Source organism: Alternaria arbusti (genome assembly GCF_024043155.1).
Source record: "Alternaria arbusti strain BMP 1465 chromosome Unknown scaffold_1, whole genome shotgun sequence".
Classification (NCBI taxonomy): domain Eukaryota; kingdom Fungi; phylum Ascomycota; class Dothideomycetes; order Pleosporales; family Pleosporaceae; genus Alternaria; species Alternaria arbusti.
In genome coordinates this window covers 2,187,793-2,200,818 of record NW_026249941.1, presented here as the reverse complement: position 1 = coordinate 2,200,818, position 13,026 = coordinate 2,187,793, and the positions used below count along the sequence as shown (strand labels likewise).

The 13,026-nt window shown below is 53.2% G+C and overlaps 5 protein-coding genes across 5 annotated transcripts; 2 read left to right on the top strand and 3 right to left on the bottom strand.

Annotated features, from left to right (window-relative positions):
* Window positions 1-46: 46 nt before the first annotated feature.
* On the top strand, window positions 47-3,440 carry J4E86_000798 (uncharacterized protein; the record flags this gene model as incomplete). Its single annotated transcript, XM_051441371.1, has 2 exons — window positions 47-2,441; window positions 2,491-3,440. 2 exons carry the CDS (start codon window positions 47-49, stop codon window positions 3,438-3,440), a joined length of 3,345 nt encoding a protein of 1,114 aa, XP_051307542.1.
* A 497-nt stretch (window positions 3,441-3,937) lies between these two features.
* On the bottom strand, window positions 3,938-5,395 carry J4E86_000797 (uncharacterized protein; the record flags this gene model as incomplete). Its single annotated transcript, XM_051441370.1, has 1 exon — window positions 3,938-5,395. The coding sequence occupies one exon, from the start codon at window positions 5,393-5,395 to the stop codon at window positions 3,938-3,940; it is 1,458 nt and encodes a 485-aa protein (XP_051307541.1).
* Window positions 5,396-6,194: 799 nt separating this feature from the next.
* CLP1 (Cleavage polyadenylation factor subunit clp1) lies at window positions 6,195-7,745 on the top strand (the record flags this gene model as incomplete). The annotated part of the gene is made up of 2 exons (XM_051441369.1): window positions 6,195-7,026; window positions 7,183-7,745. The coding sequence occupies 2 exons, from the start codon at window positions 6,195-6,197 to the stop codon at window positions 7,743-7,745; spliced, it is 1,395 nt and encodes a 464-aa protein (XP_051307540.1).
* A 1,310-nt stretch (window positions 7,746-9,055) lies between these two features.
* On the bottom strand, window positions 9,056-10,867 carry J4E86_000795 (uncharacterized protein; the record flags this gene model as incomplete). The annotated part of the gene is made up of 1 exon (XM_051441368.1): window positions 9,056-10,867. The coding sequence occupies one exon, from the start codon at window positions 10,865-10,867 to the stop codon at window positions 9,056-9,058; it is 1,812 nt and encodes a 603-aa protein (XP_051307539.1).
* A 920-nt stretch (window positions 10,868-11,787) lies between these two features.
* J4E86_000794 (uncharacterized protein) lies at window positions 11,788-12,622 on the bottom strand (the record flags this gene model as incomplete). The annotated part of the gene is made up of 4 exons (XM_051441367.1): window positions 11,788-11,955; window positions 12,062-12,245; window positions 12,367-12,418; window positions 12,493-12,622. 4 exons carry the CDS (start codon window positions 12,620-12,622, stop codon window positions 11,788-11,790), a joined length of 534 nt encoding a protein of 177 aa, XP_051307538.1.
* Window positions 12,623-13,026: the final 404 nt, after the last annotated feature.

Below are 13,026 nucleotides of genomic sequence, written 5' to 3'. Positions count from 1 at the left end.
CTACCAATTTGGATTACGGGCCTCTCTCGTGCAGCACGCGGCGCAGATGGATTACCAGCAACCCGTTCGCTCTCCCCCCGCCGCCGCCGATGCAGCCACTACCGCCCCGGCGACCCAGACTTTGAAGTCGCGGCGGCGCGACTCTCTGCCATCGTCTGTCAAAACATCGGATGCGCGCCCGGCCAAGCGCACGCCCAACTACATACGCACCACAGCCGCCTCGCCCCAGGTCATCTCGTCGCTGATCGACCAGCTGTCGGCCATATCCATCCCCGCGCACAACCACTTTGAGAATCTCCTCGTCGGCTACGGCAACGGCCTCGCGCCCTCCGCCGCGCCCAGCGTGCGCACCCACTCCGAGAAGAACTCGATCGCCGGACATGATGGAGCGTCGGTAGACCGCAGCAGCTTCCACAACCCGATAAGAGACCAGAACGACCTCTACCCCGACGACGCATGCGAACCGCCTGTCATCCGCACGTCCAAGCCCCCATCCGGCAAGTCGCCTTTGACCGCGCCCAAGAAACCGAACAAAGCGCATTCGCTTAGTAGTTATATCGGACGCAGCGGTGGTAGCTCGTGCTCCCTACAATCGACCCACTCGAACCGGTCGGCGAGTAGTTTTGGCAACATCAGCGTCGAAGCAGGCGTGCCGCGCCAGGTATCGGGTGAAAGTGCGAGGTCGTCGTTGGAAAGCAAGAGGAGCTTCAAGGGCCACAAGAGCCTGATGTACATGAGCTCGCGCGAGCGACTACGACAAAAAGAGACGGAACGGAAGCGCGTGACAGTACACAATCTGAACGACACACCGACCGGTGACCCCTCCAAGAAGGCCGCGCACCAACTCTTCCCCTACGAAGACACGATCAGCGAAGAGCCCTCTTCCGCGAAAGAAGACGCACGGTTCGACGAGGCAGTACCCGAATCGTCGAGATTTGCCCAGCGGTATCCCAGCAGGAACAACAGTCCACGACGGCTGCGTCTCAATCTGGTCGATGCCCCTCATCTGGAAAGTCCATCAGACAGCGGACTCATCCCTGAACGCGGGTCATCCCTGAGGCATACTGGTAGCCCGGCCCGCAAGAGCAAGAAGCGCCGATCCGGGGACAAGAGCCGTCCAAAGTCTCAGAAAGCCGACATGGTCCCCGAAGAGGAAGAGAAGATGGATCCGGAAGCACAAAGGAAGAAGAAGATCCTGGACGAGCTAGAACAGGAAGAGAATGAGGTCGCTCAAAGGATCCGAGAACTAAGAGATCAGAAAATGCGGAGAGAGAAATTAGCCGGAAAAATGCCTGTGGACGTACATGCAGGGGCGACAACACCCAGGGTGCCTCGCGTTTCATCCATCCCCAGTCCGGACTCCTCGCCCATCTCGACAGTTTCAAGCTTGTCGGAGGACGAAAGGAGAGTGCAGAATTCGACCAAGGCGCATCGAGTGCTTGGAATATCACAAGAAACAGCCTTAGCTGCCGAGAAGCTAGCGGAAAGGCCGATGGACAGACCGGCCGAAAAAGCAGAAGGTGACCGCCATAACCTCTCGGTACCATCGCAACCACGCAGCCTGCGCCACTCGCGGCACCGAAGTCTGACGTTGAACGACGGCGATGAGCTTACCCCACTTCCGATCGATTACACGCTTGCGCTCCAAAGTCTGGACGAGTCTGCGCCGACGCCGAGCTTAGAAGATCCACGGCAGTCGAGATCGCCTGCGCCTGCAAGCATCATGTCTAAAGCAACCAAGTCAAGCAGCGACTCTTCCGTACCCCAGCGATCAAATTCACTCTTGGCAGTCGGCGGGCGATCTGCGCTCGGCCGTCGAGCGGCGACCAGTTCCGTCATCATAGGCAAGTCTTCCAAGCACAAACACTCCTCCAGTGTGAACGAAGATTCGACAAATAGACTGGCGCCACCCTCTCGTGCGGCCAGCGAAGAGCCTATCACTCGACATCGCTCCATGCACGTTGTGTCCCCTCCGTTAGAGTCACACAGTATGCAGCTACAGCGCAGACGTACAAGTACCAGCAAGAGGTGGTCGCATCCCGATCTGCCAGCGAAGGCCGAGAAAGCGCATAATGACAGGATCGACCGGAAAGAAGAGAAGACCAGAGCAGCTGCAGTGCAGAGCCCGCCCCATCCAATCATCGAGGAGCGACCTGCAAGTTTAGATTCTATCGATTTAGATGTACACCAATACCTGGAATCACCCCGGCTGTCCCAGAAGATCCGGCATCCGCAAACAGGAAGGATTATTTCTTTCTCAGAAGTCGGTGACCCCGAAGGTTTTGCTGTCTTTGTTTGTGTAGGCATGGGTCTGACCAGATACGTCATGGCATTCTATGATCAGCTGGCAGCCACTTTGAAGCTACGTTTGATCACACCTGATCGCCCTGGTATCGGAGGTAGCCAAGTTGATCCGAACGGCACACCTCTTAGCTGGCCTGGTATGTGAACATCCCGTCATTTCGAGAGAAACGAGCTAACATTTACTAGACGACGTACTTGTGATCTGTCAGTCTTTGAAAATCAACAAGTTTTCCATGTTAGCCCACTCCGCAGGAGCTGTCTACGCTTTGGCAACATCATTACGAATGCCACAACATATCCGTGGTAGAGTGCACCTTCTTGCGCCTTGGATACCGCCATCGCAAATGGCGCCCATTGGCATCAGTCAGGACTCACCACCTACCCAACAACTTCCGCGATCGCAGCGCTTCCTACGCGCTTTACCTCCATCTCTACTCAAGGTCGCAAACTCCACCTTCCTCAGCGCGACAAGCGCTAGCCTCCAGCGTACTGGACCCAAGACGTCGCCCAAGACCAGACGGAAAAGCATGGCCCCCTCACCGGTGCCACCGCAGCAGTCGACAACGCGTCCATCCTTGAAGGACACCCACCGACATTCGATGATGATGATGGACCAAGTGCTGCCGAACGCAAGCACTCTGACCCTCACGAACCCAGATGCCAATAACGAAGAAGCACAACGCGTGCAAGAGATGCTCAGCATGGCTGAACTTGAACGCCAACGCGCTTTTGATGAACGCCTCACTTTCGCCATCTGGGACCGCGCGACTGCAAACGCAAACCCCGCAACCGATCTGATTGTCTGTCTCGAAACCAAGCAGAGCATTGGCTTCCGCTACGAAGACATCAACAGGCCCGTTGTCATCCATCACGGTTCCAAAGACTCGCGTGTACCAGTTGACAACGTCCGATGGCTTGGCAAACTGATGCGCAAATGCGAAGTCCGGATTCTAGAGGGCGAGCAACACGGACTCATGGCCAGTGCACAGGTCATGGGTAATGTGCTTACAGAGATGGCATCTGACTGGGAAGACTGGACGAACATGGTCTCAGGAAAGTCCACTGACGGACACCGCGCTGTCTCGAGGCGGAGGACGACCGAGAAGCTGAGAAGCCAGATGAGCTTCACCAACTGAGCGCACACATGAGACATACAAGAGCTGGAGCTTTGCTTACCTGGATGACGACATTGTAATTCGACGATTTGCGACGGCCTGGATCTCTTCGCGATCTTTTGAAACAAGCGTGTGCTTTTTCTTTCTCTGTTATCTGGCGAGAACACGACCTCAAATACCCCATACTAATTACCCTTGTTTTGTACGTTGTTCTAATCGCCTAGTCAGTTTTTCTCTTCTTTCTTGTTGCTTTCGTTTCTTTGGATACACTATACCCATTAGGTTTGAAGCGTTTTGTATGGGCTGGACACCTTGATAGGATGTATGACGTAGATAGGGAGGGGGCTGGGGATTACTAGATGGCAAGGAACTCTTGTGATATAAGTGGCTACAATGGAATCTTTGCACATCGCCGTTTTACGTCTCGCTATTCACTACTTTCGATGCACTACTTTCGATGCACACACACGACTGACTTGACAGTTAGGCAGTTCCTACGTCGATCTAGACTTCTACCGTCAACCAACAGTATAGGCCTCAGCACCCTTGCCAAACAGCAAATGTGGCTTTCTCTGCGCCAAATCCAACACCGTCTGCGCAAAGACAGAATTCGCCCATGCGAACCAACTCCTTGTATATGACTTTCCAGACTGTACATTCACACTCTCGTGTATGAGTCCCAATGGACTCACTCTCTTGACCGCAGCAAGACACTTCATAATTTCATCGTCGTCATCGCTACTCATAGCTTGGACGAGGACAGCCATAGGCCAAGCGTTTCGCACGCCGACGTGGGGACCGCCGATGCCCGCAAAGTCGGAGCCGGTGAGGTAATAAGGATTACCGTTCTTCTCCAGTATCATCTTGCGCGTGTTCTTATAGATCTTGTTGTTTGTATCCGTGAAGCCGAGCAGAGGTAAAGCAAGTAAAGAGGGCAAATTGGCATCATCCATTAAGATGGAAGACCCATAACCATCGACTTCGAATGCAAAGACCTCGCCGTATTTCTTGTGTGTCACAACGCCGTGTTCCCAGATGCCCTTTTGGATTGTCTCGCCCCAGGTCTCCACTTCAGTTGCTATGTGTTTCTTGCCCGCTTTTTTGAGAATGGCGGCTGTGCGGAGGAGTTCGACGGCCATCATGGCGTTGGCGGGGATGAAGAACCCGAGGATCGTTGCATCGTCGCTGGGGCGGAAGGCAGAGCGGACGAGCCCTGTGCCGCCATTGAGAGGGTTGCCGAGACCGCTTAGGCTAAGGGTTTCTGTGCCGATGTTGGTCTGGCGCTGCCATGTGTACTCGTTGCCCTGGTATGCGCCTGTCTTCTCGTTGAAGGTAGGCTTTGACTGCTCCTTGAGCACGCCGAGAAGTGTATCGAGAGCGAGGAGCCAACGAGCGTTGATGAACTCCGTGGAGTCGGTATGGTTGTAAAATTGGTTCGATAAGGAGAGAAAGTGGGCGAGAGAGTCAAGTTCGTACTTGCATTCAAAGACGAACGACTCCTCGTAGTTTGGATGTACTTTGTCGCCGTCGCCTTGAAAGGTTGGGTTGAGGCCACTCGGTGGAGGCGGTTGGAAGGCATTACAGTATGGTGATCCGATGACATACTCTGCCTGTGTGTTGATGGCTCCCAGAATGAGCTGGTGTATCTCCTTGTCTTTCTTGGCTAGCAGCTGGTATTGTGCTAGCTGGTTCGTAGAGTCGCGTAGCCATTCAGCGTTGATGTCTCCCGTAACGATGAAACTCTGTGCTCCCTTCCAAGCTGCTGGATCCCAACTTCGCTTTGACGTCTTATGCTTGACAGTATCACCGACATGCCAGCGCACGGTAGTGTCTAGTGTGTTGGGGAACGCGTTTTCAAAGAGACGAGCGAGGTCCTTGTCGACCATCTTCTCGTTCATGTCATCGATGACCTTTTCGACTAGAGCCGATTCGAAGGTTCGGCAATATTTGGACGGTCGTTGGAAGGGTAGTTCCATGGGGCCGGTGCTATACGGCGGACTGTCCGACGAATTAGTACAGACTCTTTTCGCTGTATATATTGGCATACTGTGGTCGCATCGCGTAGTTCTTGTAGTCTGGACAGGCTGCTCGATACTTAAGCGGATCGATGGGAGGGCGCATAGGTTCTTGATCCTTAACATTGTTTAGTCCAGCGGACACAGATGAGACGGTAAGAGCCCCTAAGGACAGCGAAGCCAATAACTGCTTCATATTAGGTCGAGACGGTTCAAGCGACACCTTGGGTACTCGAAGCTTTCGCGAGAACAGCCAGATTCAGTTGCGCAATGGCTATCGGTAATCGAGGAAAGCAAGGATGGACGGGGCGCGGAGGAAGGGGCGTTCAGCTGAAGACGTTGAACATGACGTGAAACAGGAAAGACAAAGCACCTGAATCATCAAAAGCGAAATGAACAGATGACGGGCTTCAATTGAGGTATAGATTGACGAGCTTCCGACTGACCAGGGAGCTTTCATGGGGAAGGCACCCCACCAGCTCCGCCAATAAGCTCGTGTTAAGTCCGCAGGGCCCAAGCTTCGCTGCGTCGCGCTTCCCAGTTGCTCAACTGATCGCGTCTCTATTCTTCACGCATATCGCCTGGTCACTGCAACTTGCACGGCTACGTGACTATTACCTGGTTTCTCAGGCGCTATTGTGTTGCGCACTTAGATTCGAATGTGCAGACTGATCTCCTCACCCAGCTCATAGGAATATCTACACTTCAACGCATTCAGTCCTTGCACAGCTTCAGCGTCTCCCCACATCTTATATCCACGATGATCTCTCTACCAGGTCTGAACCTGTCCTCGCAGCCGACCGAAGCGCAAAATGCCCCCACCTCGACGGCCACACGAACGCACGACCTCGCTGCCAACACCGAATACCGCTTCGAGGTAGCCTTCTCGCGGACACTCACGGTGAAGCTGCAATCGGGCACCGCAGAATTTTTCGGCACCGAGCTGGCTCCGTCTACCGTATACACATTCCAGGGCACAAAGGGTGCTATCTTCACATGGCATGGCTGCAAGCTCGACATCGGCGGAGAGGTTGAGTCAGACTACATCGCGGAAGAGACGCCCATGATGAGTTGTGCGAACCTACACTTCGCGCTGGAGAACCTGCGCGACAGGAGTATTGCCAGTGGCAGCGTCGAAATGGGACCCAGAATACTTGTCGTGGGACCTGAGAACTCAGGCAAAACGTCACTCGTCAAGACTCTGACCTCTTACGCGGTCAAGACCAGCCGGCAGCCTATGGTCATGAATCTCGACCCGCGCCAGGGTATGCTCAGTGTGCCAGGCTCTTTTTCAGCGGCTGTATACTCGTCCATTGTGGACATTGAAGAAGGCTGGGGCAGCAGTCCAATCTCAGGGCCCAGTCCCATCCCAGTGAAGATGCCGCTGGTATACCACTACGGTCTCAAGGATCCAGAGGAGGGCAGGGTGTTCAAGCCGTTGGTAACGCGCATGGCACTTGCTGTCACAAGTAGATTGGAGGAGGACACGCTCAGCAAGCAGGCTGGCTTCATCATTGATAGCTCAGGCGCCATCAGCCAAGGGAGAAATGGCGTCTACGACAACATAGAACATATTGTTTCTGAGTTCTCTGGTGCGTGTGATGTCTTGCATACTACTTCAGCCTTTCCCCTCCCAACATCGCCCATGTACATTCATGCACCCAAGTTCCAATATCTATCTTCCGAGAGGATTGGCAATCAAATGTACGTACACACTATCAGATCATCATACTGACAGCCCATTACAGTCAACGTCGTCATAACCCTTGGCTCCGAACGCCTCTACTCTGACCTCTCCCGCAAATTCTCAGCCCGCACCGGCGGCGACCCCTCCGAAACCGTGTCCGTAGTCCGCCTTGACAAGTCCGGCGGCTGTGTCGATCGAAGCGAAGAATACATGAAGGCACTCCGCCACGCCCAAATCAAAGAATACTTCTTCGGCAAAGGCGACGAGACACTGGCTCCTAGCAGCCAAATGGCCGACGCCGCCGACCTCAACATCTTCCGCGTTGTTGAAGGAGAAGGAAACGGCGGGGTAGACGAGTACGGCATGACGGTCGAGCGGCAGATCTTCGAGAAAGTCACACCGTCTGAGGCGCTTCAGAACCAGTTGTTGGCTATCACAACAGCGAGCCCCAACGATCCGCAGAGCGTGATTCGGGACAGCAGTATCAGGGGGTATATCTACGTCGCGGATGTAGACGAGGCGAAGAAGAAGGTCAAGCTGCTCAGTCCGTTACCGGGACAGACGCCCGGCAATGCCATGATCCTGGGTAGTTGGCCGGAACCCGTAGAGGGTCTGCTTAACTAAGAGTGAGAAGGAATGATGGGGGATCTTGGCGCTTGTGCATTTGCATGGCGGTGCATAGATGGGTATTTTGAAAGATATCTTTGGATCCTATTCTACCTTTGCCTGTATTCGAGCCATTCTTGTACAATGCAACATTCGTAACAGTGTCAATACGGGAGTAGAAGAATATGACGTATATAGTTTGAACAGAGATGCACCCCACGTGCGTAAGCGGAAGTCCAAATTAATCTGTCAAAGAAGAACCTGATAGGCCGTAGTGAAAGGGAATGAGGGACCCATCTGGCAATTGCTTGAAAGAGTAAGGTTTGAAAGCGAAATCGCGCCACCCTACTCCCTTCCACTCGATCATCTCCTTGCGCCTAACTATCACCTCTTTCCAGGCCCAATTCATCGAAATGTTCTGAAAGTCTTCCCAAATATCGGGCGATAGTTGAATGTGTTAACGCCAGTTCCCAGACGTGTCACCTCATGGGCCACTAATCTCATCGCATGCAGAAAGTAGCTCTTCTTCTTGCCTTTTGCGCCCAGCTTGAAGCGCGCAATTTGCTCTTGGGTAAGCGGTGTGTGATCAGACGCAATCGAAGATATGGGGTAGAGGCAGAAGGAAGGCAAGTTGTTGACAAGCTTGCGGACAACGTATTCAATGTCAGTCGGAGAGTCGAGCCAGCCGTCTGGTGGAAGTGGAAGGCCAATGCGGAGATGTGTCGTGTCGCCTATCTTGCTAATAGTAGGGAGCACGAAGTTGTGAACTTCGAATTCCTTCCTAAACCATGGAGCATATACTTTTAGCCACTCGTGCTCAAACTCGTGATAGACGGTCTTGCATGAGAGGATAAGGCCGCGGTAGCTATGAAGTTCGTGCGAAGAAGTTATGCGTTGGGCGACGAAGACCTTCCTTATATGGTTCACATAGGGAGGACACTTGGAGTAGGGGTTTTCTGTAGGCCAGGCCATTGCAGGAATTGAGGTAATGATGTAGGCGTAGATCTGGAGGCGAAGTTCTATAGGGAGATCGAGGAAACCCGCAGTCGTAGTCTTTGAGGAAATCATCCTCGGAGTTGACAAGATGTTTGTTTTGAAGTTGAATCAGGCCGAGTACGAGTTCGAGCTAGAGAGAGAGCCGAGTAGAGCCCTTAGCTGTATTTTAGAGACGTAGCCGTGTTGTGCACGGACGCCGTGAATACCGGGAGGCGCACCCGAGGCGCATACTCAACACTGACAGGGACCCAAAACCTCCAAAGTTTGCTTGTAGCCCTCAGTACTCGGGGTTAGAAACTACTTTCGACATGCGGCGGATGCCCGGTAAACTGCTACATCTCCTCATCCCTCTCTTGCATCTCCTCTCTCTCAATCACCTCAGCCATCCGTTCCCTCACACTCTCATCCTTGTCCCAGACCTTCCATCCCATGTGTGGTTTAATCTCGTTAGGTTTCCTGTCCGGACGAGGCATCTTCGAAAACGGACACTCGGGCTCGTCTTCGTCGTACAAAAAGGCATCAACCTCGTCATCCACAACCTGTGAGTACTGACCGGACAGGGGTGCTGCGACCCTAAAACTCGGTTTACTGACATCCTTCGTATCGCGATAATGCTTCCTGAGCTTATGGAAAAGCCAAGGGAATCCATACTGCGGTGGTATGCGCTGGAAACAATGATACAAAGTGACGTGCTGTAAGTTTACCGATGACGTGAAGAGATCGAGCAAGTCCTGTGGGGATAGCTTGATGTTTCGCAAGGTGAGTGTTTTCAACTGTGGTCTCAACGCCTCTGGGATAGGATTAAACTGCAGAAACCGGCGCAGAGTCCGAGCTGATCTCTTATCGTTGAGACTCAGGTCGAGATGCTCGAGGTATCGCAATTCCGCTAATAAAGACTGGAGATTGGTCAAGCTCTCTTCGTCGTACAGGTAATCATTCGAAGGTGTGACTGTCAACTTGACGTGTTTCAGAGGTGTTCTCTGAAACATTTGCTTGGTGATTTGGTAGTTGTGTGAAGCAGCTTTAGCAATAAAGCAGTGGTGGTACTGTCTCGCTTGGTGTTCTGATTCAACGATGAACTCTTCTATCCGCGGATTTGGCATGGCGAGGATCGCAGCAACTACGACGCCATAACCTCTGGGTAACGATTCTCCATTATCCTTCGGCTTGGCGGCACGTGAGGACCACTGATCGTATATACGCTCTGCCTCTTGAGGGGGTCGTAGCCATGGCCAGATAGTTGGTTTGCGGAAGCCCATAGGCAGTGAACGATGATAGGGCGTGTTGTACCGAGGCGATACATTCCATGCAGGCCATACATCGATCGTTGTAGTGATCCTTTTTACGTTTGGGAAGCTGGCTAGTGCTTCTTGTAATGCAGCTGCATCGACCTGCTGTTCCACAAGTTCCTGTTCTTGACGATACAACTCCTGGTACAGCGCATAGCTGTCTTCAATGCTCATCATTGTGGCATTCCTAGCCAGAACGTCTCTTGAGAAGTGGTCGTCGTATCGCAAGAGGATGCCCTTTGCGATCTCGGTCAGCCGACCATCCTCGATTAGGTCTGCCACCGATAATGATCGATGCTCGGGGTTTTCATCGCCGTAGAGCTCCATGGCCTCCTCGAGTCGGCTTTCAATCGCCCTGGTAACTTCTCTTTCGTCGGCGAGAACAGCTTGGCGGAATTCATCCAAAGTTGAATACTCATTGATCAAGGCATCATCCCAGACAATCTCGAGTACACGGTTTTTGTACGTCGGGTGAGCCATGATCTGATGCAGATAGTCCAGATTAGCTCGATTAGGCGAGACATAGACGCGATCTATACGCAGATACACGCTGGCCGCCAAATGCTTGCTCGTGAGCCGCAGTCGCTTGATGTCGAGCTTTGAGATGTGTTGGCAGACGATTTCGAGAAGTTCCGATGGCAAGTCTGTGATGGTCTTCCTGTTCTGGGCCCCGCTTCCAAAGGCCTCGGGGAACTCATCGCCAAACAGGCCTTCCATAAAGCTCACGGACGGAACGATACTCGCACTCAATGCCGAAACAGTGGAAACCCTGCGCTTTGAGACGCCAGCCCGAATGGACAAGCTAGGCTTGCGGCGTCGGGTCTTGGCAGGCCTTATCTGGAGGTTTGTGAACATCGCATTGGTATGTATATACGATTCGATGGACGCGGTTTCCAGATAGTAAACACAGGCGGATCCCGGGAGCTGGCTTGTTGTCGCGGTATGTAGGTCTCCTGCTAGGCTATGTTGCACGCACAACGTTTGAGCGCAGGCTACGTATGTAGGCGTTTGGAATCGTGTGCAAAGAAACAAGTATGATTAGATGAGGTAGCGAGACTGATTAGTTGATGTTCAAAATACGGTGTCGAAGGACAAAGGTTTATGCTAAGGGTGATGAAACGCCAGCGCTTGCAGCGCTACCAATGCAAGGCTACTTGCTACCCCATTTGAGGACAGCTGAGCGGCCATCATAGGGATATGTCGTGTCGCATATGCGACACTACTAGATGCGATAAATGAACACCCAATGAGTCGCATACGTGAGACGCGTTCATAGACGGTACGGAAGGACAGTCAATTGTGATCGCGGAAGCCGCAACGTGCCCGCGTGCCTTCGCTTACAGCGTGGTGGAGAGCTGCCCGCAGTAGGGTGGGTCCGCCCAAGTCAACGTCAAACCTTTACAAACGACATCACAGACAGCTTCGAGGACATGACATGTAACCAGGTCTTCTCATTGTATGAAGTGCTTTCCAGCAACCTCAAAGAGTGCCCGAGAGCATACATAAGCGGGTACTGCCCTTCAGCAAGTACCCCACGAACGGTTCCACGACGCATCCACCGCTCGATACCCGCAACCAGTAAACCGCCTACCTGCGCAGGCCTACAGTATACCAGACACGCCATCGCGGCAGATGCGCTCGCTCTTCCCATATCGATATGAAGATTGACCAGCACCCGAGTTATCCGTACCCCGCACATACCAGCGCCGAAGCACGGAAGTATGACTGAGGCTGTGTGTAAAAGTCGACGTCAGGGAAGGGGGCGAGTCGTTCATCTAGGAACCCTCCTCGCCTTCGGCCTTGTTCTTCTTCTTCTTCTTGCTTGAGCCGAAGTCATTCTTTACTGTAGGAACGGCCGACTGGTGGACGATGAAGCGGGTGTAGCACTCTTCTGGGTCCCACTCAAAGCCCATGAGGTATGGCTTCTCGAACTCGTCGTCTGCCTATAGGAGGGTTAGCTATGCTTTGGCACCAAGATCAAAGTACGCGGTATATAGGAACAGCGACAACGATGCTCAATGGTAAGATCCAATGACAAGGGACACTTACGCGCTTCTTGAACTGCTTGTGGATGGCATCTAGTGCGTCCTTGATGGTTACACCCTTCATGTTCCGTGCGGTAACTTCTAATCCTAGCGGGAAGTGTAGGGCGATGGACTTGAGCTTGGGCTCGGTGAGTGGCATCTTCAAGACTGACGGGTCTTCGACGGTGCTCGGCGACTTGTTGAGCTTCCTGGAAGTACTGCATTAGCACGGTCAAGACATTGGGGCTGCCGGAGCTATCCGGACGACGACGAGCTGGTCTGCATCATGGTCGGATGGCTCGCAACAATGCGATGAGGGGAATCACTTACCAGTTCAGCTTCTGGGTTTCGAGTGCGATCTCGATCTTCTTGCCTTCCTTCTCTGAGGTTCTGTCAGCCCCGCCCGCTGCTCACGCACGACCCCTCATTTGGGCTATCGTCATAAGAGGTACTCACCTAGATCCTCGATGCGGTAGACATCAGCAGCCATGGAGCTGACTCTGCGGTGGCCCTTCTTAGCGGCGCCATCTTGGTGATCGGTCAAAGAGTCGACCTTCTGGAGCGTGTTTTCTGTCTCTGCGGCCATTGTGGTAGGATGCAGTTGCAGTCAAGCTACTGGAAGATTGAAGGGGTTGTAGATGATGAAAGGGCTTGGGAAGCTGTAGAGGGGTTGCCTGGAGCTGTGGATGTGATGTGAGATACGAAAGCACAGTGGAGGCTGTGAGGAAGGAGAGGAAACGAGGGAGGGCGCAGCTTATGAGGGGCTCAGTCTCTCGCCGGCAGGCACAGGAGACGGTCACTTGATCGATCACCACATTGTGGTCCAATCCAATCGGCGTGAGACGTGAATGGTCGGGCCAATGCGGGGAAGGGGAGCATCACCCAGAATGCGGGGAAGGAGCAAACCAACGGTGGAAGCCTGCGTGTCCATCCCACATTGTTGGTCAAAAGAGCTCGAGATAGTGTAGAAGCTAGCAATTGAGCCTCGTT